Raw genomic sequence first — 25,942 nt, forward strand, 5'->3', positions numbered from 1 at the left:
TACAGATGTGGAAGTTCAAATGAAGCCCGATAAACATGCAGAAGAACTTACAAATGGAAAAAAAGAAGCGATCTTTTCGAAGTTCTCAAGACTCGAGGACGAGTCTTTTTTGAAGACGGGAGAATGAGATGGAGAGACCCGACAACCCAATAGACCCAGGTGGTGCGAGTTTAGAGTCGGGTGAGGCGGCTCGTGAGATTCAATTAGTTAAGCGGGTAAAATCGAGAGAAAACAGGAACCATTCCAGTGCTACATTCGACCTCGGTGATATACGTTCAAAGTTGTGCGAGGCACTTTGCACTGTTGAATTGTTTGGCCATGTCATGAAGTTAATAAATGCTGAGCGCATTGATGTTCCTTTCGATCCAGGTGGCATTGATTCTGAAGGCAAAACTCGAGGACGAGTTTTTCGAAGATTGGGAGTATGATGCAGGAACATCTCCTAATTTAAATTCTGATTTTATTATGTTTTATTATTTTATGTTTATCTTGTTTTCATGTTTATCTCTTTTCTTTGTTTAGTATAAATAGGGTATGGTTGTTTAGTTATGGAGTTTTTGATTAAGTTTTTATATAAAAGAACATTGTTCTTGGAACCTTTGGTTCAATTTTATCGTCTTTGTTAATCATAGAGTCTCTTGAGCCATTAATCGCTTCCCGAAACTGCATCAGCATCAGTTGTTTTGTGAATGAATTTGTGGTCGTTTAAAATAGGTTTTTTTGGCTTTTATTTACTTTTTTAGCAAATTAATAGTTGGATAATTCCGTTTTTCTTAATGTATAATTTTAAAAAATAAATATGTCAGAATTGTGTGTATGTATCGGAAAACAATTTATATATGTTCCTGTGTAAGCATAACATTTATGTGTCGGAATTGCGTCAGTATACAATTAATATATGCGTTATAATTGCGTCGCAAAAACTGAAAACTAATACGATATTTATACATATACAGATATACCATTTTAACTTTTTAAAAAACTAATGCTTGTTATTATAATTATTAGAAGAAGTTAAAAAGTGTCATAAATTTGCGACAAAATGAGGGGTCGGAATTGTGTCACAAAAGAATTTTCAACGAGGGTTTTTACGGCATTCCACGATAAAAAAAAGCACAAATACGAATGTGAATTCACCATGCAAGTTTAGGTTAATTTACGATGTGAAATAGTAAGTGAGTTAACATTAATATGCGCTTGACACAATGTAAATTCGTACCGTAAACTAATGCCACGAATTTACAAGAATGTGAATATACATTAGTTCACATGTAAGCTGCGTTACAAATGTAAAGTCACATATGAATTAATAATGTTAGTTTACATGTAATTTACTATTAATTCCATAGTTAAACACCCAAATATCAAACCCCCCTTGTATATATCAAAAATAGGAAAAGAAAAAGAAAACTAATAAAGAAGATTAAAAATTCTTCAAGAGAGAGAGTATTTTATTTTTAGTTTACATATGAGGTCGTGGACAATCTCCACAAGTCCCATCTTGCTCGTGTTAGTGCACTACTTTTCAAGAAGGTGGACCACAAAGAACCCCAAGTCCACTATGTTTATATGAATTTTAAAATTTTCCTTATTTAAATTATAATAAGTTGGAAGAACTTAATTATTTTTTCTAAATAGAGATTAAGAATTTTAATAACCGGCATTTAACTCGTATCGGATTGAGAAAAAAACAGTGCATCCGGTTGTACCTTGAGATTCAATCGAGTTAAATAGTTTACCCTATAACTTCATGTAAAAAATAACCTAAAAGAATATGATTCCACAATAAAAAATTATCCAAAAGTTAATCCATAATAGAAAAAAGAATATAAAAGCACTCTATTTTCAAAACTAATCAAAAAGTTTACTCGTATAAATACTAATCTCTAGGTTAAAAGTAATTTTTTTTAATAATGATTAAATGCTGGTTTAAAACAAATTGTGCAGTGACAATAATGATTATGAGGTATGGAACTCAAGCTTTTGCAAGTGTGGGTAATAACAGAATATCATCTAAAAATATTGAGTTTACATATAATTTTTTAACAACCAATGGATAAAGTCCGGTAATATGGGATAAACCAATGGCAAAAGGTGATCACATATGACCGCGATCGCAGACAACGTTGGGTAATTCAAGCTCACCATCTTCTGTTTTGAGAAAAACTCACAACTCAAAAGCACAACATTATAACATCCAGTTGGAATCGGATTCGAACATGAGACTTTGTGGCCTCAATTTACTTCCCCTCCATGTCGCTGAGCTAAAGTTAATTAGCATATTGAGTTTATACTAATAATAATTTAAAATTACAAGAATATAATAACGTTGAATACCTCTATTATTATATATAATAGATTATTTTAATATTTTTCTAAATTAAAATGAGTTTATAAAAAAATTTATTCTTTTATAAAGATAAAAAAATTTATTTTAGTATTGTTTATTTATAATAAACAATACGAATGTGAATTATGAATAATAATGAATACAATTGTTGGTAATTAATTAACCTTGGCCGGTGACTTCGTCAAAGAAGACGAGATCGAAGTGTTTGTGGCATACGCCATTTATCTTCAATTGACGTAGAATTTTGGATCTGAATTCTCTCAGCGATATGTAGGGTTTACCACCGTCGATTTCGTTGGTGTCGAAGTTAATGGAGCTTCTGGATTTGAATCTGATTGACATAATATGCCACGTTTGTGATTGCTGCTTGTTTGAATTCAATGAAATTATGAGCTAGCTACGGTTTCAAAAGAGGAACGACAGAAATGACGAAGGTTTGAATTAAATAATAATAGTCATAATTTAAAATAGATAAATGTGAAATATTAAAGTTTAAAGAAAATACAGATTCGCTTTAATGCAAAGTTTTACAATTTTGTAACTTCGTATTAACATTGGAGTCAATAATTAGAAAGGTAGGAGATTATGTCGATCAGATTCAGATTTAGAAGTTATGCCAACATTGACACGATCGAAATCAACGGTGATAAACCCTACGTATCGATAGGAGAATTCAGATCCAAAATTTTATGTCGGAAGAAGATAAATATCGTATGGCGTAAACCTTCAATCTCGTTTTCTTTGATTTGGTATGTGTGGTGTTTAGAAAGATTTCATAGATGAAATTGTGAATACGTGATAGTTGTATTTGGTGTTAGATATTTATAATGATGGTTAAAAGTAATTTTTATAACTACTTAAACAAAATATTAAATTCGAAATTTGTATAATGATTAATAATGAATGTCGTATTGAATTTGAACCGAAAAACAAAATTTAAAAACTTTAATTTAGTATTCGGATTAAGTTTGTGTAATGCTAAAATCTATATAAAATCCGTCTATGCATAAACACAAACGAATTAGACTCCAGTCCTTCAAGTTTGTGTTTTCCCAGAATAAACCCTGCAGTTTGATGATATAACAAAAAATAGTCCTGAACCGAAGAGTCAAAGTATAATAATTATGTTTCCATGATTTAACAAGTCCTAGAGTGGATGGAGTGGAAGGAAAGATGTGAGCAAGATGGAATCAGAATAGGTAGAATTGGTGAGGTGGCAAGATGGGATCGGGATAGCGGCTTGGACAACCCGATTCCACAAGAAATCAAAGAAGAAATGAAAGTCAACGAGTTGGAGGATCGGGAAAAATGCCAAAAGATGGACGGGAATACCATTTTGGCCATTTCGAATTTTCGATACCAAAGTAAGTTGGCAAGATAGAATTGGGACGGCGTGCTCCGTTTTGTACACCCTTACTGGTGTATTATTTAGGAAAAAAAATACTATAATTGTTGTATGTATGCAATACAAAGTTGAATGTTTGACTAAAATGTAAGGATTTTTCTTTTTAACAGCACTATTGAACTTTTAACCTTATCTTTCACATTCGTACCTTTGTTATGCTAGCATATATGATATTAATTATAATGTTTACGCACATTTCAAAATGTGTATATATTAAATAATACACAAAATATATAGATAATGCTTTAAATTTTTTTAAAATTTGAATTTTTATAATTATAAATTCGCTAGTATTTACTATTCAAATGGATTTGAGGTGACCTAAAAATGGAGTTTCGGATAATGAGAACTCTAGCGACTAACTATTAATCACATAATACCGTAAATGGCACTGGACTATAAGGGTAGACAATATGGAAGAAAGACCAAGTAGACGGTATCGAAGAAAGATCAAGCAAAACGGTGTTTACAATTTACATGGAAAGATGGTATTGTACGGAATATCGCCCCATCTCTAGGTACCGCCAAAAAGAAATTCAAATCAGGTAATGCATCCCGACGGAGAGAAAGCAAAGAAGAAACAAAATAATACCTAAGCGACAAACGTAAAATGAGAGAGTGAGACAACCACCCTCCAATGTGGTACCAAAAGATGGACGGTGCGTGATGATGAGGATGCGGATCTATACCGTATATACCAAGATATCAAAACCGATTCCATACCCGTATAATTGCTACCTACATTCCACACTTATCAGTACATGTAATACATGGGATATCTTGCTATTTAATACAAACTAAATGGAGTAATTAAGAAGTCTTACAAAAGCTTAGGGTCTAAATGTAACTTTGTTAATCATGCTTTGCTGTACATTAGAAAGTTAATCCACAGATTAACTAGTGGATTCCATAACAGTGCCGACGAAATCATTGATTCTCCCGCAAAAAGAAGCCTACGCGCACAAAAACACGTGCCCATCACGGACCAAGAAAACAAGATGTCTCACGTGAGTGTTACACACGCGCTCTGATGATGTTAGCTATATCTCCGGCATTTATTTTTTTTAAAAATCTGAACAAAAATAAAAAATTCTTTTTAACAGGTAGGCAGAGAAAGTAGCGGATTGCGATTTCGCATCTCTATTTTTCATAATTTGGCCACCAATTTATTTTCCATTTTCTTACGAGACAAAATGCGACCTTATACACCTGTGATTGCAGACAACGATGGATAGCTCTCTTATTTTGAGGAAAACCCGTCACCCGAAAACTCACTCCGATAAAACCCAGTCGAGATCAGATTCGAACTTAAGAACTTACAATATACAGCTGAAATCTTTACTTCCTCTCACATATCAGCCGACCTAAAGCTAATTGATGCTACTATAATTTTCATAAACTCTTATTTTGTTGCATTAGTTTTATTTTCATGATTTTGATTTTATTAATATTAAAAGGTACTAACATCATGATTCTTTTTGTTGGAACATAGAATTAAGCAGGTACGGAAATATGTGTCATTACTCATTTGCTAGACAACATTCTTGTGTTATGTTTTTGTTTTTGGAGAACAGAATTTTAAACATTATGAAAAATAGTTGTTAACAAATGTTTATTTTTCTTCTAATACTAAAATCAATTATATATAACCAATTTAAATTAGGACCGTGAGTTTTGTTAAATCAAAATATAAAACAACCATACGACAAGTTGTGTTGTTACATTGGTTCTAGATTGAAAAAAATTCATGTTTTCTATGTTGTCAATTCTGTTAAAGGTGGGGGTATTCAACATGCTCAAGCATAAGAAAAAAAATTATTCGTAATGTGGTTGTATTGTGTTTTGTTCTAGAGGTAATTGTATATGATTTTTGCGCACCTAATGTGATTGTCCAATTTTTTTTATATAGATTGGGATGGATATTTCGCAAAATGGTAATGTTCCTCAACTTAGGTTTTAAGGACATTTATATATATCTTCAATTTATGTGAAAATTTAATATATATGGAATTTGATATCTTGAATTTATGTGAAAATTTGTTTGCTTTTTTAGGTTTTAAGGACTTTTATTCCTCAATTTATTCATTGTAATATCTTGAATTTATGTGAAAATTTAATACTATATATCCCTCTAGGCTAGCAAATGGTATTGTTTTCTCAACTTAGGTTTTAAGGACATTTCACCAGATGTTTATAACACTTTGTGTTTTATAAAAACTATGATCTTTTTACAAATTTCTTGAGGATATATGAAATTATAAAATTGTTCCCTTAAACTTCACAAATGCACCCAATTGATGCAACAATTTACTTTTATATTTTTCTTTAAAGTATATATTTATTTTTATATTATAACTTTGAATATATATTATTTTATATAACTTTAATTATAAAGTTACCTAGTGTAACGTGTTTACTTTCATATAAATGATCAAAAACCGAATCATACACAATATATTAAATCATTTTAGAGTCTAGACCAAAAATATGTTACACAAATACTATTCATCTTATCATAAAATTATTATCACTACATTGTTAAAAATATATATTAAAAGTAAAATAATTAAAACAGAAAATTGGAACTTTAAGCCATCCGTAGAAGTTGTGGGAGTGGAAAACGGCCTAAACGCCGGGCACATTTTGGGTCCGCTTTAGTGGTCCAACATTGTGTACATAACGGTGGTGTGGGGAGGGTTGTCCAGCCAAGTTTTTTTGTCTTTTAATTTATATAAATAAAAATAAAAAGATAATAATTGTGTAATGATTTAAATGAGGTTATGGGGTTTTTACCACTACACCATTTTTCGCAAAACTCTTAATTATTGACTGGTTGCAACGTGACACACAACACCCATATGTGAAAACTTTTGGCTATTAATCATGAATAATGAAACCATAGTGGCCAAATCTTTTAACTTGTTAATAGTTTAGTGACCAAACATGAGTTTTGACTCAAGTAGTTTCCAGTTGTGCATACATCAGAAACAAACCTACACTAAAAAAAATCAACAAAATACCAATTATTTATTAATCTTACATCAGCCATCTTTACTTTCTGTACTTGTATTCTCCTTGAATCATCAAACAAACCTCAATCTTAACAAAAACTGAATCTTTCTTTGTTTATCAAGGTCTTGATCACCTGTATCATTCCCCTGGGAGTCTTATGGTGGGGCTTCACAGACTGTGACCAGAATCTCCAACAAACAACAAAGCAAAGGTTTCAACAACATTAGAACTCACAGATGATTACAAGGTACAATATAAAGATGATATCTAAGTGTTGTCTCTTAATTTGATAACAAAAAAACACTTGTTTTTCTGACCAGATACATGTGTTTCAGTGTTTGGTCTTTTGTTATGTCTTTTTTTTTTCAGATTTATTTTAATTATTTTTTTTTCACTTGCTTGTTTTGGGTTTTTGAGGTAATGAATTCTTGGCAAGATATTAATGTGGTGACTTGATTGGTTCTTCATGAATTTAATTTCAAGAACATGAACTATTTTGACTTAAAAATTGGATTTTTTTGGGAGTTTTCTTCATTGATTAATATTTGCTAAACAAATTGATTTTCAAGTGTTCTTTAATGGGTTTTCAATATTGATTGATCTTTTTGCATCTGTTGATGATCATCTTACATGTTTGACTAATTACCCAAGTCAAAAAAGCAAATCTTTGCAGAATATTCTGATTTTCTTCTGTTTTAAATCTTTGCAGAATATTCTGATTTTCTTCTGTTTTAAGCATGTTAAGGTTGATTTCTTACTGGAGGTGTACATGTTTGACTAATTACAGAGTCAAGATTGCAACTTTTTTACAAACCCTTTGATTTCCAATAGTTTTTATCATTGTTATAGGATAATATCAATTGGGGTTTCTTTAATCTTCATTATTTGGTCTTTATTGCATCTGCTGATGAATATGCAACATGTTTGACCACAAATCTTGATGTTTGACCAATTACACTAGTCAAAGCAGTAATTTGTATGCAATACCTTGATAATTTTTTCTCCTCATTTGGACAGGTAAATCTTTTGCCTTTGAAAAGATACATTGTGGAGTTTTTATCAAAGATAGCCATGGATGGAAACGATTTCACACTCGAAAACTCGCCCGATACGCTCATGGACTTCGATTACATGGATGAACTCTTGTTGGATGGATGCTGGTTACAAGCAACAAATGGAACTGAAATCTTGAACAATAACCCTTCACCTTCCAACCCTTTATTTGACCCTTCATTTCAATGGCCCAAATTTGAATCCAACGCCGAAAACCCCGAGTCAAACGACCAACAACCAAATTCGCCGAAAACACATGTTAGAACTCTTGTTACTCTACCAAACCCATCTGAGAATCTTTCTGAATTAAGCAACCAATGGTGGATTGCACCAATGGCAAGTCCCGGTCCATCGTTATCCTTAATGGAACGATTAGTGTGTGCGATCGAGAACATAACGCATTACACGGTAGACAAGAATCTGCTCATTCAAGTATGGCTGCCCGTGATCCGAGATGACGGGAAGAAAGTTTTGAGTACAAGTCAACGGCTTTTCTCACTCGAATTCAACTGCCCGAGGCTTTCTAAATATAGAAACGTCTCGGAAGGTTATAAATTTCCAGCTGAAGGGAATCCTAGAGATAGTGTCGGGTTGCCCGGAAGGGTATTTATGGAAAAGGTCCCCGAGTGGACTCCTGATGTTCGGCTTTTTAAGGTTGAAGAGTATCCGAGAGTGTCTCATGCTAAATTACATGATGTTCGTGGAAGTTTTGCGGTCCCGGTTTTTGGTCGAGATGTTAAGGATTGTGTTGGTGTTGTTGAAGTTATTATGACTACTCAAAAGTGTAACTATAGTTTGGAGATTCAAAATGTTTGTAAGGCCCTTGAGGTATGTTTTCTTTCCGGTTTTTTGACGCAGAGCGGAAGCAAATAAAACGCAAAGATAATTAATTTTTGACTAATTGAGCTATTACATAAAGAACTGTTACACTAAAATGCATTTTTAGCCTAAAAAGAAAAAAAAATGAAGATTGCAAAGTTTGAGGCTTAATCTTGGTTGATGAAATTGGAGCCTTACAACTAGGCCAAACCGCCTGCTCGTTATGGGCCCGTAATACCACCCCTAGACCAAGTTATGCTCGTTTAAGGTTTGGGCCTTTTCTGACATGTTTTCTGTAGTCCAACTGGTCTAAGAAAGAGTGCCAACTTTTGGAACAACTCCTCATTATTTTTTTAAATTTTTGTACAAGTTTATAGTTTAAGCACCGTTGTAATTTAAAACAAGTTTCGTTATCTTGATAGGCATTTAACCTCAAGAGTTCTGAAGATTCAAACCCACAAAAATTCAAGGTATTTGGAATCCAAATTCAATAAAGAAATGTAAAAAATTATTTCAATAAATTAGTACTAATACTTTTGATTATTAGGAAAGCGGTGGCTTCAACCATCCTGTACTACCCGAAATTCTTGAAATACTGAAAACCGCATGCGCAATGCATGAGTTACCATTAGCTCAAACATGGATCCCATGCATCCAACAACGTGACAAAGCGGGCTGCCGTCACTCAAGCCAAAACTTAATCCACTGCATCTCAACCGTTGATTCCGCTTCATATATATTCGACCCTCTTTTGAAAGATTTTCAAGAAGCATGTTCTGAGCATCACTTGTTTATCGGTCAAGGTGTTGTGGGAAAAGCTTTTAAATCAAGTGAGCTGTTTTGTTACTCGCCCGATGTGACATCATACATGAAAACCGAGTACCCGCTCGCTCATCATGCTAGAATCTTTGACTTGCATGCTGCTGTGGCTGTTCGCGTCAGGTCCACGTGTCCTCCAACGGTTGACTTTGTGTTGGAGTTTTTCTTGCCTGTTAAATGCAAGAACCGCGAAGAGCAAAAGGCGGTCATTAATTCGTTGTTGGGCATTATAAAAAAGGTTTGTAGAAACCTGAGGATTGTTGCAGAGATGGAGGTGCAGGAATATAGTGGTAATGATGGGTTACTTGTTGTTTCTGATACTGAACCGGGTGCAAAAGTTCATGAAATGGATAGTCATGCTCATGGTGCGGGATCCGGGTCAGGGTCGGGCTCGGGTTTGGAGAAACGACAGGCTGGTGCGAAACTGGAAAAAGCGATTACTTTAGATATGCTAAGGCAACATTTTGCTGGGAGCCTGAAAGATGCTGCCAAGAATATTGGTGGTAAGTTCTTATTATAACCACCATGAAACTTAGTTATTATTTTATGATTTGCATATTCACATCTTGAAATCGTGTTACTGTAATTGCAGTTTGTCCAACGACTTTGAAACGGATATGCAGGCAACACGGGATTCAACGGTGGCCATCTCGGAAGATCAAGAAAGTCGGTCACTCGTTAAGAAAGATTCAACTTGTAATGGACTCGGTCCATGGTGGCTCGGGTTCGTTTCAGATCGAGTCTTTCTACTCAGACTTCCCAAAACTCGCTTCTCCCGGCCAGTCAAAAACAACCCGTTCCCCATTTCCAGCTACAAAAATCGAAACTTTCAACCATAAAGCTACCGAGGGCCCCGCCATCGCCACCGAGGCCAGCCAGAGTTCAAGCTCCAGTCATTCTTTATCTGGTGGGACGCACAGCATCCCAACCGTTGATCAAGATAGAAGTGGTGGTGGTTCTCTGAAAAGAACCAAAAGCGCTGCAGAGATTCACACGTTTCACTCGTCAACCGATCAAAATCAAGTTCAAGAACCAAAAAACTTTATAAGATCCCAAAGTCATAAATCACTTAAAGAGAATCAAGATCGCCCCCCTAAACCACGCGTTAAACCAGAAAGTCATCCTTTGAGGATAAAAGTGACTTTTGGCGAAGAAAAGATTCGTTTTCGGATGCAAAAAGATTGGGGTTTTAAAGAGTTGCTGCAAGAAACCGCGAAAAGGTTTAGCTTGAATGATACTAGCGGGTATCAGTTAACGTACCTCGACGATGATTCTGAATGGGTGTTGCTAACTTGTGATGCTGATGTGGAAGAGTGTATCGATGTGTATCAGTCGTATAAAAGTGGGACCATCCGGCTAGCTCTTCGCGAGCCACCACTTCGTGTTGGAAGTAGTTTAGGTAGTAATGCACCCTTGTAAATGGGTGACCGTGGTGCACCATCGTTCACCGTGGTTCTTGACTTTTGGTCAATGGTTTGGACATGTGGTTCACTGGTTTCAGGTTTTAGGGAGTTGGTGCACAAAGTTTAGGTATGCAGGCTTTTACTTTGCATATGTGAAGATTGTGCATGCATTGTGATGTTGTACTGTATGCATTATTGGGTTGTACCGTAGGACGAGTGGAAAACAGTTAAAAACACTTGGTGGATTTGAGAAATGCAGGGTGATGTTTTTAGGTAGTGTTTTGTATTATGTATGAAATGTTTAGTAGACTGTAGATAATAAAGGTACAACTCGCCATGCACGATGTATAAGTTTTAATCATGCTTGTTTTTAACTGTAAGCATACATAGACCAACCAGAACTACCACCCTTATCACATTTTCTCACTTTAACTTCACCTTTTTTTGACTTTGTTTCGGTCAAAGTTTCATCTTCGCGCTTTAAACCGATGCACATTTCTAAACCAAATAACCGACTGCTTGTTGACCAAGCTCCTCGTCCTTGTTTTGACTGAACTGGAGACCATTGATAGCAATCATTAGATCTGTGTTCATTAAATGCACTCGTCGAATCATCCTTTGACTTTGACTGGCTCGGTTTCATTTTGATCGCATCGATACCTTGCAGACCCGACACAACTTCCTTCATAGAAGGTCGGTTTTTGGGTTCTGGCTCAAGACATGTTAGGATGAGCTCAGCGGCTTTGATCACACCTTTTGTAGGGTAATCTTGGTCCAACCGCGGGTCAATGATTTTTTGGATATTCTTTGTGTTGGTTATGAAAGGTTTAGCCCACTCCACTAAGTTCTGCTTCATGCCATTATGGTTATAGTCTGACGCTCTTAACCCTGTTAGAAGCTCGAGCATCACGACTCCAAAAGCATAAACGTCACTCTTGACATATAACCGACCTGTAATCGCAAAGTAACACAAAACTTTTTAATAGATTATATGCAACAATGATTATGTGAAGACAACCATGTAGAAATAAACAATGATCAACAAAAGTGTTTGGTACCAATATTATTTCTTATTTACAAGTGAGGGAATTTAATATATTTCATGAAGATAAGAAAGTATATTAGTTTAATGTTGTTAACACTGAAAAGAACTAACCAGTGGCCACATATTCAGGAGCCATGTGGCCATAGGTGCCTGCAATTTCTGTTGACACATGAGACTCTCCATTAACCGGGCCTAACTTTGCCAACCCAAAATCCGAGAGCTTCGCATTAAAATCCTGTAATATTCAATAAAAATGTAATTCGGTAAGGATTTAAACTAAAGTGTTATTGATATTTTTATAGGGGTGCAACCATAATAATATACTCATATTAAAATTTACTTGCCTTGTCTAACAATATATTTGAGGATTTCACATCTCTGCAAATCACATTATTTTCTGTAGTGTGCAAAAATGCAAGACCTTGGGCTGCTCCCATTGCTATTTTAATTCTTGTGTCCCATGAAAGAGGTTCTGCACCTTCTGCAAAGTCCAATTTAAAACAAATAAATCGTTCATAAATCTTGAATTTTTTATTTTTTTTTTTGTATTTGTTGGCGTAGATTTGAATGCATACCTTTGAAGAGAAGCATATCTAAGCTTCCCTTTTGCATATATTCATAAACAAGAAGGAAATTCTTATTTTCCCAGCAGTATCCAAAAAGCTTAATGACATTCGGGTGGCTAAACGTTCCCAAGAATTTCACTTCCGCCTGTCACAAAACACGCAAAAGTAACAATTTTATTTTGCCATTTCATACACTTTTCTTCAAAAACAATATATCATCAGAATACATTGAAGAACAAACCTGCCACTCATTAAGACCTTGAGCCCGGTTGGGACTCGATTTCTTGATGGCCACTGCAAGTCCACCACCCGCCTTCTGTGGGGAAAGTGTTACACTATCCAACCACCCTATAAAAACCTTCCCATAACCACCTTCTCCAAGAAACATTTCCCGACCGAAATTCTTTGTGGCGGTTTTTAGCTCAGAAAATGTGAACATCTTCAACTTTGGTATCATTGCCTGCCGCCCCCTAGGCAGCACCGCTTGCTGAGCACCACCACCTTCAGCCATCATGATGCTTTTCTTTTTGCCAACAATGCTTTGCCCGAGTTTCTTTATTGTAGGACTCATACGCTCTGCTTAATCAACATTTAACATTAGAAAATAATTTACAAAGAAAGATTTAGACACATAAGCTTTACTTGGACCTTTGGTCAAAAACATTGACCATGCCTTCTCAACAAACATTGACTTTCCAATATGTTTCCGATTAGTAGCTCGCTGCACACTCTGCAATGTCCAGTTTAATACAAACTCGAGCCTTGCTACCACCTTAGTCATCGTGGGTCGGTCCTTTGAAGAATTAAGAATACATTCATACGCGATTTTCCCAAACTCTTTAAGACAGTTACTCTCCGCTTGCCCTCTCAAACTCGGGTCAATAATTTGGTCAACCTTACAGTCTTTGATGCACTGTCTAGCCCATCCAGCTAGACTATGTTGTTGTTCATCTAGTGAAAAATCCAGAGCCGGCCTACCACATAATACTTCTAATAACACAACACCAAATGCATACACATCAGACTTTCTAGTCAGTCTGCGAGTCGAGAAAATACTCGGCATCCATGTATCCAAACGTCCCTTTGATCTGATCCGTATAAACATTTGTAGTAGAACCAGGCTGGCGTGCAGGACTAATTCTAGACAACCCAAAATCAGAAACCTTAGCGGTCAAGTTATTGTCCAACAAGATGTTTGAACTCTGACATCACGATGTATGACTCTGTGTTGGACACCTGTACCCGTATGGAGGTAGTCTAACCCACGAGCCGCACCTATGCAGATATTAAGCCGTTGAACCCAAGTCAATGGCGAATAATTACTTCCATTCTCTCTTTTTTTGTGCAAATGATCCTCAAGGCTTCCGTTGGGCATGTATTCATAAACAAGTATCATTTCTTTTTCACAATATCCTAGTAAAGACACAATATGACTATGACGAAACTTGGAAAGCATCTCGACCTCTGCCCAGAACTCGGTTGTGAAGAAACGTGGATCGGCTCACTGGTAGACGATCAACTTTCCTCGGGTATGAGTATGCTATTTCACCGATGGTTCTCCGGAGTATGAGTTCTTCCACCTACAAAACGAGCAGCACCGTGAACTTACCCCTCAGAAAGGGACAGAGGGGTCCTCTTTGGGGTAACCCTCCGGTGTGAGAATAAGAGATTGTAGGAGAAGATAATAATAATCTGAGAGTGAGTAAGGAATTGGAATGTATTTTCTTGCTTACCTCCCCTTGTGGAGGTGGTGTGGTATTTATAGTGTTAGGGTTTCCAATGATTGGGCTCAGATCCCATTAGGGCCTTTTTGGCCTCCTCCTATTGCTTTGCGCCACGTGTCCTTAGGACACCTGGTGCTTTTTCATTGATTATTCTCTGACCCAGGCATTTTACCTGACCCATGTGCAATCACGTGGTAGCACATGGGTTTTGCTGAGTTGTCCACCTTTCATTGGCAGCTGTCAACATCAGCATATTCTTATTCCTTAAAGGATACCTTCTGGAAGGTTTGCTGACGAGCACAATCAAGGTTGTCCTTATCCTGATTTGGATAAGGACGAGGTTGATTATGTGCACGTGTGATATGCGCCTATCCTGAGGATGCGCGAAGTCTTCTCTTTATTCTCACGCGCAGATGTTTCATGCGCAGATGTGATATGCGCAAGCATATGTAATATGCGCCACGCGCATATGTGATATGCGTGAGCATATATGATGCGTGAGCATGCGATATGCGCCACGCGCAGATGCGCCACGCGCAGATGTGATATGCGTGAGCATATATGGTGCGCGAGCATGTGATACGCGTGAGCATATGTGATGCGTGAGCATATATGATATGCGCCGTGCGCATAGGTTTTGGCTTTGTGCCTTCATGATATCTTGATTTCAAGCCTCTTGTCTATATCTTGTGGGTTGACCCGCCCCGCTCGATGTTAAGGCGGGTACATACCTCTTCAAGCCCCCCCAGTCTAATGTGTGTCTTGTCTCGCGCGAGCGAGGTAAGATAGATATTAGACTTAATAGTTCTCTTTTAATAGGGTTTTGTCTTTTCCTTTTTTATTTCTCATCGTTGCGCGAAATTCTATCCTTGTGGTTGAAATGAATCGTCCATGTACGTGGTTGGTTGGTGCTGACATGCGTCAGAGATGGAGACGTGTCAGACTTTTAGTGTGCTCGAGGTGCTACAGTTGCCTTTCATGTCCCCTCACACAGTGTCAGGAACACGTGTCGCGCTCGCGTTGGCCTGCACCTGCGAGTGGGGGCGCGTGAACTCTGATCAGTACCTGTTTCGTTCCCTTTTATGTCCCCTCACACAGTGTCAGGAACACGTGTCGCGCTCGCGTTGGCCTGCACCTGCGAGTGGGGGCGCGTGAACTCTGATCAGTACTTGTTTCTCTCTCTCCTGGGCCTATAAAAGCAAGCCTTTTGAGTTGTTATTCTTCATCTTCATTGTTATTTCAGAGCTTTTTCTTTCCTTCCATTTTTATTCCGATTAAGAGCTTGTCTTTTGCTTCCAGATTTCCGTTCTTGAAGTAACATCTGTTTGATTCACAGTTGTATTTCTGATAACCCAGACGCCACAATCTCCCCCAGCAGACGCCGTGTAAAATCATTAGTCATGTCCACTTTGAAGAAGACCGGCAAGGGAAAACGGGCTGCTGAGGCCTCGTCGGAGGAGGTGGGGAAGGGCAAGACAGTAAAGAGGTGGGATGAGATTCCCTGTAAATTGAGACAGTCTGATTTTGACAGTCTCATCGCCTCTCAGGGTTTTCTCCCTGAGTATGGCTGTATGCTTCCGGCGGCCGGGCAAACGGCGGAAGATCCGCCCACCGGCTATATCTCCTTATATTGCCATTTTTTCACTCACTGCAACCTTCGTCTCCCGATGACAAGGTTTATGGGTGCGCTGCTTCAATTTTATGGGATTCACATATCCCAAGTCCATCCTTTTGGACTTGTGCGCATGACTCATTTTGAGTTCATGTGCAAAGCTCAGCGCGAGGAGCCGACCCCTCGGCGCTTTCAATTTTTTTATAAGCCAAAAATCAAAGATTCTTGGTTCTCATTCGTTCCTCGCAGTCAGAAGGTCAAGTGCTGCACTGTTTCCTTCAAGAGCCTTCATGACTGGTCTGAGAAATTTTTCTATATTAAGGCTGGTGTGATTCCCATCCGCATGACCATGCGCGCGATCACTTCTGCGCCCTCGGATGTGAATGTTTTTAAGAACCCAACTGGCGCATGGGTTAATAAGTTGACTGCTGAACCATCCCCCGCCAAGAATATTTGCGAGGAAGCGCTGGTGGGGGTTGGCATGAGCAGGAGGTGGGCCGACAGCGCGACTGAGCCTGTTATCCAAGTTGATGGATTATGTGAGTTATTAGCTCATTGCATTATTTCTGCGCGAACATAATTCGTTTTGTTGATATCATTTGTCTTGTTTTATGCAGTAAGCAAGGAGTACGTCCACGCCGCCTATGATGAGCATATGGAAGGTGGCTCTGTCGCGCTGGGCGCTGGGGAAGTTGGCTTCCCCGATCGCTTCGCTGATATGTTCATCCCTGTTGATTTGGGATTTTGCTTTGACAGCGATGCGCCTGGTAGGCCTTTGTACTTATGCTTATGCCTTTAGAATACCAAATTTGGTTAACATTTCTGTTGCACGTATTGTAGATGCGCTCGAGAACTATGAGCTGGAGCTCGCGGAAGAAGAGGTGGAGGAGGAAGCTGAGGTGCCACAGCTCAAGCGTAAAGCTAAAGGGAAAACTTGCGCAGGGGCCAGTAAAAAACAGAAGAAAAATGATGCCCCTGTTGCTCAGGATCCTCCTACTCAGGCGAAGGGACTTAAGAAAACCAAGGGGTTTACCTCCAAGGTTTCCTTGTCTTCTTTGCCTCAAGGTGTGGGCAGTCCTCCTGTCCACACGAGGTATGGTGCCGCCACCTCCTCTCTTCGCGCGGCGGAAAAGGGAAGCGGCGCTGCGCCTGCTGTTTCCTCTTCAACAGGTATACTTTGTTTATACTTTATGGTTTTATGAGCGTGATTCCGATAGAGTTATTAATGAATCTTTGCTCACTCAAATGTTTGTAGAGCCGGCGACCTTGGTGGATCAACCTCAGGCGCAACAAGGTACCGAGGCTGCGCCGAAGGTTGCTTTGAAGTCCCCTGTTTTGCCCTCAAAAAGGGGGAAAATGGACTTCATGGCGATGTTTAACTCGCGAACGGCGGTGCGCCAAGGTATATATTGCGCTTTTATTTTCTGACTTTTTTCTTTTTAGATCAAGTCTTGAATCATTTCTCTTTGTTGGTTTTTTCATAGGCATTATAGCTGGCACACAAGCTGCTGGCGGCACTGCTGGCGCCGGCACCAGCGCCGTTGGTTCTGCTCCTGCTCCTGCAAGCACTGAATCTCCCCTCATTGGGATTACTAAGGAGCAGGAGGCTATTTTACGCGCTGATCTCGCGGCGTCGAGACCTCCCTCACCTCCTCCTGCGCTCAGCCCTCCTCGCGAGACTGGTTTTGATTTTTCCAGGTCGCAGGAGAAAAGGCCTGTTACAGAGGAAGATGAGGAGGCCCATTTTGAAGATTCCGATGGCGGCCGCGCAAGCCCTGTAGCGCCACGAGATTTCGTGGCGCAGTCTTCTCATGGGGCTGGCGCTGACTTTTCTGCTTGCTCCCCGCAGGTATAAGTTCGTTTTGCTCCGCTGCGCGGACTTCCATATTAGTGTTTAGATGACTCGAACGTTGCTTTGTGTTTGCAGGAAGCCGATCACATCTACCGCCCGAGATGGAATATTACTGAGGATAGCTCATTTCAGTCCATGGGGGTGTGTGAAGACTTCTGGGCTCACTCCGTGCCTCCAGCTGAAAGGAGGTTTCAGGAGGAGCGCGCCCGCGTGGACTTGCTCAACGACCATCTTTTCGCTGGGTCAGCGTTCTTTGCTGCCTCCCAAGAGTTTCGCTATGATTATGTAAAGGTGCGTGATGCTCTTGCGGAGGCCAAGCAAGAGGCTAAGGTATCTGCTTGGAATCTTTCTGACGCTCGAGAGAGAGCTGAGAAACTCCAAGCAGAACTCAGCGAGAACCGAGCAAGTGCCAACGCTGCCTTCGTGAAGCGCGGGCATGAGCTGCAGGCTGCGCGGGAGAAGCTGTAGGCAGCAGAGGCGGACGCGGCCAAGTATGCGCGGCGAGTGCGCGACTTGGAGCTGGATGCAGAGGCGCGTGACCAAGCACTTGTGCAGTCTATCACTGACAAATCTTCATTAGAGAGTGAGGTTGCGCGCCTGAAGAAGGAGCTTGAGGCCGCGCGGGCAGAGAAGGATGAAGCCCTGGCGACGGCAGCGTCTAGCCAAGAAGCGCTCGATGCTGCGCGAGCGGAAAGGGAAGAGGCCTTGGCGGCAGCAGCGTCCGACAGAGAGGAGCTGAAACAGACCAAGGAAACTGTTGAGTTGTTAAACTCTTAGATTCCTGCTCTTGAGACGTCTGTTTCTTCCCTCGCGCAGGATCGCCAATGGCTAGTCTCACAGGGTATGACTCGTTGCGCTTATGCGATGAAATACTCAAACGAGTTTCAGACCCTTGTGATGGATTGCAACGCTGCCTCGCGCTTGGTGGGTCGAGCTGAAGGGTTTAAGGATGGCTGTGAATATAGCATGCTGAAGAAGAACCCATCCGACTACCCTTATCAGCTCGACGTTGTCTGCGCGGACATGGCCGAGGTGGGGGAGAAGTATTTGAATACTCTCATTCCTATCCTTGAGCAGGTATTTTAACCTTAATGAGTTTACCTTGACTTATTTTCCTAGTCTTTTTGTACTCACACTTTTCCTTATGCTTTGCAGATAGCCTTGCTTGCTGATCAGCCCGATCTCGGCGCTCTAAAGAAATTACTTGACGAGTGTGAAGGGGCTGGTGGCGGCGATGATGGCGCGGGCAATGCTGCCTCTGCTAGCGGCTCTGGCGTGGCCAAAGGACCCGCTCCTGACACTATTGTGATAGAAGACGACTCCATTCAAGACGAACAGCTTGACTATGGCAAGTTTGGAGATGACGAGGAGCGGGCTGCGCCAGATGCTGAGGGAGGTAATGATGAGGGCGATGAAGAGGCTGACGTCGACATAGAGACTTGAGAAGCCCTTCATGTTTTTTTTTATTTGCAGTTTGTATCTCATCATTTTGTAAATTTGTAACCTTCTATGTTTTGGAATGAAATTTTGTTTTTCCCTTATTCGCATCTTGCGCATTCCCCATTCATCTCTTTATATTGCATGTTTGCTTGTTGAATATAAGATATGCTTGCACGTTGAAATAAGAACAAGGTTGTAAGGAAATTATTTTACTTAATCCTTGTCATATTTTAAGTGATTTTGCAATATCCTGACTATGTTGACACGTGCCTTGGCGTTTCATTATTCCTCTTTTGCGCGACGTTATCGCGCATTTATTATAGGGAATTATGAGTTTTTTAGCCTTTACGTGTATGTGTTACTCTGATATCCATTACAATTCCATGCGCGACCTCGACCTGAGACCTTAACAACTATGTTTTGGCATGTGCTTTGCCTTAGTTGTGCTTAGGTATTTTTATGGTCTAGCTGCGCAGCATGTAGGATGGATCTTGTGAGTGATTTGAGCTAAGGCTCGTATTATTGGGCTAAGGCCCTGAGCTAAGGCTCGTATTATTGGGCTAAGGCCCTGACGTTTTAGAGTTAAAACTCGTTAACGCGTTTGAGCTTGAAGCTCGCGCATGTATGTTTTACTTCGTTTTATTTTTGTTTTGATGTCAATACAATGTTGTCATATTGCTCAAAATTAATAAAGGGAAGTGTGAAACATGTATGCAAAAGGTAATAGAACACACATTAAGAGAAGATAGCGCGTATCATTATTCATAATGGCTTAAAAAGCCTTGATTACAAACTTGACAATTTTTACATGAAACATTTTCTAAGCTGTGCTGCGTTCCATGCGCGCGGGATCTTCTTTCCATTCAAATCTTTTAAAGCGTATGCGCCTTTTCCCAATTCTTCCGAGACTTGATAAGGTCCCTCCCAATTGGGGGACATCTTTCCCGGGGGTATCGCGCGGCTAGCTTCATTGTTTCGAAGGACAAAATCATTCTTCTTGAAGTGGCATTCTTTCACGTGGTCGTGGGTTCGAGTCCCACGGATGGCGCCAATGAAGAAACGTGGATCGGCTCACTGGTAGACGATCAACTTTCCTCGGGTATGAGTATGCTATTTCACCGATGGTTCTCCGGAGTATGAGTTCTTCCACCTACAAAACGAGCAGCACCGTGAACTTACCCCTCAGAAAGGGACAGAGGGGTCCTCTTTGGGGTAACCCTCCGGTGTGAGAATAAGAGATTGTAGGAGAAGATAATAATAATCTGAGAGTGAGTAAGGAATTGGAATGTATTTTCTTGCTTACCTCCCCTTGTGGAGGTGGTGTGGTATTTATAGTGTTAGGGTTTCCAATGATTGGGCTCAGATCCCATTAGGGCCTTTTTGGCCTTCTCCTATTGCTTTGCGCCACGTGTCCTTAGGACACCTGGTGCTTTTTCATTGATTATTCTCTGACCCAGGCATTTTACCTGACCCATGTGCAATCACGTGGTAGCACATGGGTTTTGCTGAGTTGTCCACCTTTCATTGGCAGCTGTCAACATCAGCATATTCTTATTCCTTAAAGGATACCTTCTGGAAGGTTTGCTGACGAGCACAATCAAGGTTGTCCTTATCCTGATTTGGATAAGGACGAGGTTGATTATGTGCACGTGTGATATGCGCCTATCCTGAGGATGCGCGAAGTCTTCTCTTTATTCTCACGCGCAGATGTTTCATGCGCAGATGTGATATGCGCAAGCATATGTAATATGCGCCACGCGCAGATGTGATATGCGTGAGCATATATGATGCGTGAGCATGCGAGATGCGCCACGCGCAGATGTGATATGCGTGAGCATATATGGTGCGCGAGCATGTGATACGCGTGAGCATATGTGATGCGTGAGCATATATGATATGCGCCGTGCGCATAGGTTTTGGCTTTGTGCCTTCATGATATCTTGATTTCAAGCCTCTTGTCTATATCTTGTGGGTTGACCCGCCCCGCTCGATGTTAAGGCGGGTACATACCTCTTCAGGTTGCACCTTGATTCGAGTCAAGGTTTAACCTTTTGATGGCGACATCCGTTCTTGCTCCAAAGACGATTTTACCCTTGTATACCTTACCAAACCCGCCCTTTCCGATAACAAACGTGTCATCAAAATCATTGGTGGCTGCTTTGATCTCAGCAAGTGAAAACTGTCTACACTGTTTATGTTTATCCGGTGATGATGATGTGGACGAATTCTTTTGATCACTATCGTTTTCGTCGTGTTGTTTCTGTAACAAATAAATAAGAACATCTAATTTAGTGAAGAGTAATATAAGAGCAGTGGAAAGATACATATTTCTTGGAGCTATGGATTATAATGTGTTGTTGTGTCTCATGCATTTATATGACATGTAACAGAACATAAGATGAAATTTAAGTAATGAAGAAAAAAGAGTACAAGATTGAACATGTCAAAGCAAAGTTATACACAACTCCTATTAATACAATAGGCGTCTACTTCAAAAATCATAGGTGTTGAGACATTATATGCCATTTGACCTGCAAGTCAATGTGGCCATTTATTACTAACACGCTCACACATCCACAGCCATTTACTGGATATGGAACAAAACTGGAAAATACTTTAAAAAATGATTTGGTATAGTTTTATAACTTTATCATTATTTGACATATTTGTCCTTTTTGACCGGTATATTTCTTTTTGACATATTTGAGTTGTCTTGACTAGTCTGTATTTGGTTCCCACTGACGAAAAATCATGTACGCCGACATTGTTCGAACGCTCAAACTTATGAGAAGGATATTTTGGTACCACTAAGCTACAAGCCCTTTTATCTATATTGAATAAGTGACCATATATAATAATATTAAAACTCTTCCTTAAAGGAGAAAAACTGGATTTTGTCAAAAGAAAACAATGATTGAGAATGAAATAACATAAAACAATCTTATTGTGTTTGTTGGTTTGGGTAGTATGTCGTGGTTCTTGATGGTTGGGACTTGTTTATAATATATAGCCGTTCAAAAAAATATATATATATTATACCAAGTAATCTAGTGAATGGATCATTCTTATTTTTTTGTTTGGTTAATCTATGGAATATTTTTTTGTTTGGTTAATCTATGGAAATTGAATGAATCATTATTTTATGTTGTTTGGTAGACAGAAAAAGAAACCTGAATAAAATACAAACGAAAAATAAAAAAAAAACTTGTATCTTATAATAAGAAAATTTACCAAAATAAAAATATGGCGGCAGTGGTGGTGTCGAGAAAATATGGTGAAAGAGGAATTGAATGAAAAAAAACTAGTGGAAATGAATGATTTTGATGGAATAAAATTATTTTTGCAATCCACTGATTTCATTTCATTGCCTAACCAAGCAGCTCGGTAGCGTTTGATATGTAAGAATGATAGTGAGAATGGAATAAGCCATTGTAAGGGAATAAAAAGTAGGTGTTAGGTTGGGCAATGGAATTGTATCAACGATTTAATCCAATCTCATCAAAACCATTCATTCTCACTTTTTTTCATCTTTCATCTTACTCTCTACAACACCACCTAACAACAACCACCACCATTTGTGCACCATCAATGTAACACCCTAGGCAAATCCCACACCGGTCTTGGACAAGAGAGATCCTTGGTTCATAAGTAAATGCTCTGCCTCTTAAATCACCAACGCGTTTTGGGCTTAATGATTGTGGACGAGAGGAGAGCTCCACAGTTAAGCGCACTTGATCGCTACCACCATGCCGCATCCACTACCATCACCACCACCACCTGACCACCAGCGTCATCACCACTGACAACACCTTACCTCTACCACCACCACCTTTTGAGCACAACCACCACCATTGTTGCCGCCTCTTGACCACCCCCATCGTAGCTTGATAACCACCACCACTGCTACCTGACAACCACCACCATACCATTGCCACCACTAGTGCTACCACCGCCACCCCCACCACGACGACCATCAACACTGTCGTCATTGCAATTTATTTTTCAGTTTTGGTATTTTTTTTAGATATGAGTATTTTTATTATTTTTTTATTTCATTCCTCTTTCGTTCAATTACTTTTAATCAAACATATATTTGTATAAAGGGGTAATGGAATGGAAGAAGGAATGGAATGGAGCATTACCATTCCTTTGTCTTGTTTGGTTAACCTATAGGAATGAAATGAATTATTATTTTATATTGTTTGATATCCAAAAAAATTGTATGAATGAAATATAAATAATAAAAACACTCATATCTCAAAATAAGGAAAAAACGACATTGCGCGATAGATCGACAGTGGTGGTGGTGGTAACTTCGGTTACGAAATGGGTAGTGGTGATGGCGGTGGTGGTGGCGGTCAGGCGGTAGGGGCGATGGTTGTGGTGGTGGCAGTGGTAGCATTGGTAGTGATGGCGATGGTAGGGTGGCAACAATAGTGGTGGCTATCACGTGGTGGTGATCAGGCAGCGACAGTGGTGGCGGCGGTGATGGCCAAGTGGAGGCGATGACAATGGTGGTAAGGTGGTGGTAGTGGCGGTGGTGGCGATGGTAGTGGTGGTGGTTGTTGTTGTTAAGTGGTGGTGTTGTTGAGAAAATAGGGTGAATGATGAATGGAATGAAAAAAAAGGAGGGGGGTGTGGGAAGGAATGGTTTTGATGGAATGAGATTTCATGTGTAATGGATGATTCCATTTCATTTAGCAACCAAATATCATTTTTTTCCATTTCCACGCCCATTCCTCCAATTAATATCATATCAAACGCTACCTGAGTTGAATACCGTCCATTCCATTCCCATCTTGTTATTTCTTACCAAACGCCACCCCGGTTTCAATAACTGAAAACAAATAAACAAACATTTTAACTCCCTCCCTCGATCTTTACGTATAATGTGTTGAGGTCACCGTCACTAGCGAAGTAGACACGGCCGATTTGATTTGATTTGATTTGATTTGATGTGGAGGAAGCCCGATAATCGATCTTATCTTTGGTGTTAACAAAATAGCACTAATAACCATATACATATACTTAACCCAAAAAGAAGAAAAAAGATCAATTTTCGGGCTTCAACAACTAACATAACATCAAATCGTACGTCCGACCGTCGCAAACCTCTCCAGACTGGACCTTCATTTCCCCTCAGGTACACTTAGACTTGCAATTTTGTTCTTGTATCAAACCAAATACCTAAATTGATAGGAAACAATTTTTTGCATTATTATTATTATTATGTCAATTAGATATATAGACAAGGGTACATGCACCAATCGGCCGGTGTCCCAACGGTTGAGTGTTATGTGCCTTATGTCCAAGGCTTGATGCAAAACTACCATCGAGCTGGGGGTCTCACCGGAAGCAACCTCTCTGTTCCTACGGGGTAGAGGTAAGGCTGTCTACATCTTACCCTCCTCAGACCCTACCATAGCTTTGCTATTGGTGGGATATACTGAGTACGATGATGATGATGAGATATATAGATGATCATGAATTCATGATGCAGTTCATCAGTGTTGTAAACCCACAGCATATTCAATTCAGAGTATCTGTGTAGATTTTTTTTTTCAAAATAAGACACTGTTCACACTTGCCATTTGAAATGGCGGATGTATGTCCGACACACTTGCCATTTCAAATGGCATATGCCTTTCAAAAGTTTAAAAAATTATAGGGGTAGGCTACTACGTGTTAGGAGATATGCCGGTCAAATTGACGGAAGAGTGTCAAGTGACTTTTGCCTGAGCACCTGATAAACCTCCAACTCAGCCGACAGAAACCAGCACCTTTTGGAACAGTTTTGACATCCGCCATTTGAAATGCGACAGATGCCCTAGAAACCTTCACTCCATTTCTCTCTCCTATAAACCATCACACCCTAACCATTTCTCCTATTTTTTTTTTTAATTTTTAAAAATTCTATCTGTGTATGATTATCCATGTTATCTCAACAGCGTTATTAACAATACCATGTTGATTACTTTATGTGTTGTGGAGAGTTAGGGGGTGTTTGGGATTGTTTATTTCACCAACTCATAACTTATTAACTTTATAACTTTGGACAAGAAATAAGTAATCCCAAACAGCCCATTAGTTCTTTCCGGGGGTGGTGTTATAATTATTTATCAGTCAACCAAGAATAGAATAGAATTCAAGGCTTCAAGGTGATTTTGTCATAGGTCAAGGGTCAACTGTAAATTTCGTAAACTATATCTTGTCCAACATCACCACATCATAATCACTGGTTGTCCATTTATGGGAATCGGGTGATATAATTATTCATTAGTCAGTCAACACTGCTTCTACACTGAAACTTCCTTTCCATCTCTTATTTCTTTATTAACCTTATTTTATCTGATTGAGTCTCAACATAATCTTAAGATGAAACAAATATCAAGACAACTTCGCCGAGGTAATCTTCATGTATAAATCTACTGATCTTTTCTTGTATTGTAAATTGTAATCCATAACTCAAAGAAGCATGCACCTTTCCACCACCCTTATACTACTCCTTACTAGGGGTGTCAAATGTGACCCATGGGTTGAATGGGTTGTATTAAAATGTATATAATGGTCAGAATGGGTCAAACTAGAAAAAGAAAAGGATTGAAACGGGTCAAAACGGGTTGACATTTCTTTAGGGTTTTTTTTTATGGAACGAGAAAAACGGATAAAAATCTTTAGTTTTTTTAGTTTTTTAGTTTTTGCTTTATATTTTGAGTTATGATTTCTTAATTTTTTTTTTTGAATTTTTTACTGAGGGGTTTTTGAAATGGGTCAAAATGGGTTGAGATTTCAAATTTCCCTCATTAAAAAATTCAAATAAAATAATTAAAAAATCATAACTC

General features: G+C 39.2%; 1 protein-coding gene and 1 pseudogene across 1 annotated transcript; one reads left to right on the plus strand and one right to left on the minus strand.

Moving 5' to 3' along the window:
- The first annotated feature begins 7,824 nt into the window (after positions 1-7,824).
- On the plus strand, positions 7,825-11,001 carry LOC143589165 (protein NLP5-like). Its single transcript, XM_077070004.1, has 4 exons — positions 7,825-8,648; positions 9,062-9,109; positions 9,187-9,961; positions 10,051-11,001. Exons 1-4 carry the CDS (start codon positions 7,839-7,841, stop codon positions 10,875-10,877), a joined length of 2,460 nt encoding a protein of 819 aa, XP_076926119.1. The 5' UTR covers positions 7,825-7,838; the 3' UTR covers positions 10,878-11,001.
- Positions 11,002-11,231: 230 nt separating this feature from the next.
- LOC143589172 (uncharacterized) lies at positions 11,232-21,426 on the minus strand (annotated as a pseudogene).
- Between the last annotated feature and the right edge of the window lie 4,516 nt (positions 21,427-25,942).

Source organism: Bidens hawaiensis, unplaced genomic scaffold (genome assembly GCF_021521415.1).
Source record: "Bidens hawaiensis isolate Kalapana, Puna unplaced genomic scaffold, B.hawaiensis_p1.1 tig00037261_1, whole genome shotgun sequence".
Lineage (NCBI taxonomy): Eukaryota > Viridiplantae > Streptophyta > Magnoliopsida > Asterales > Asteraceae > Bidens > Bidens hawaiensis.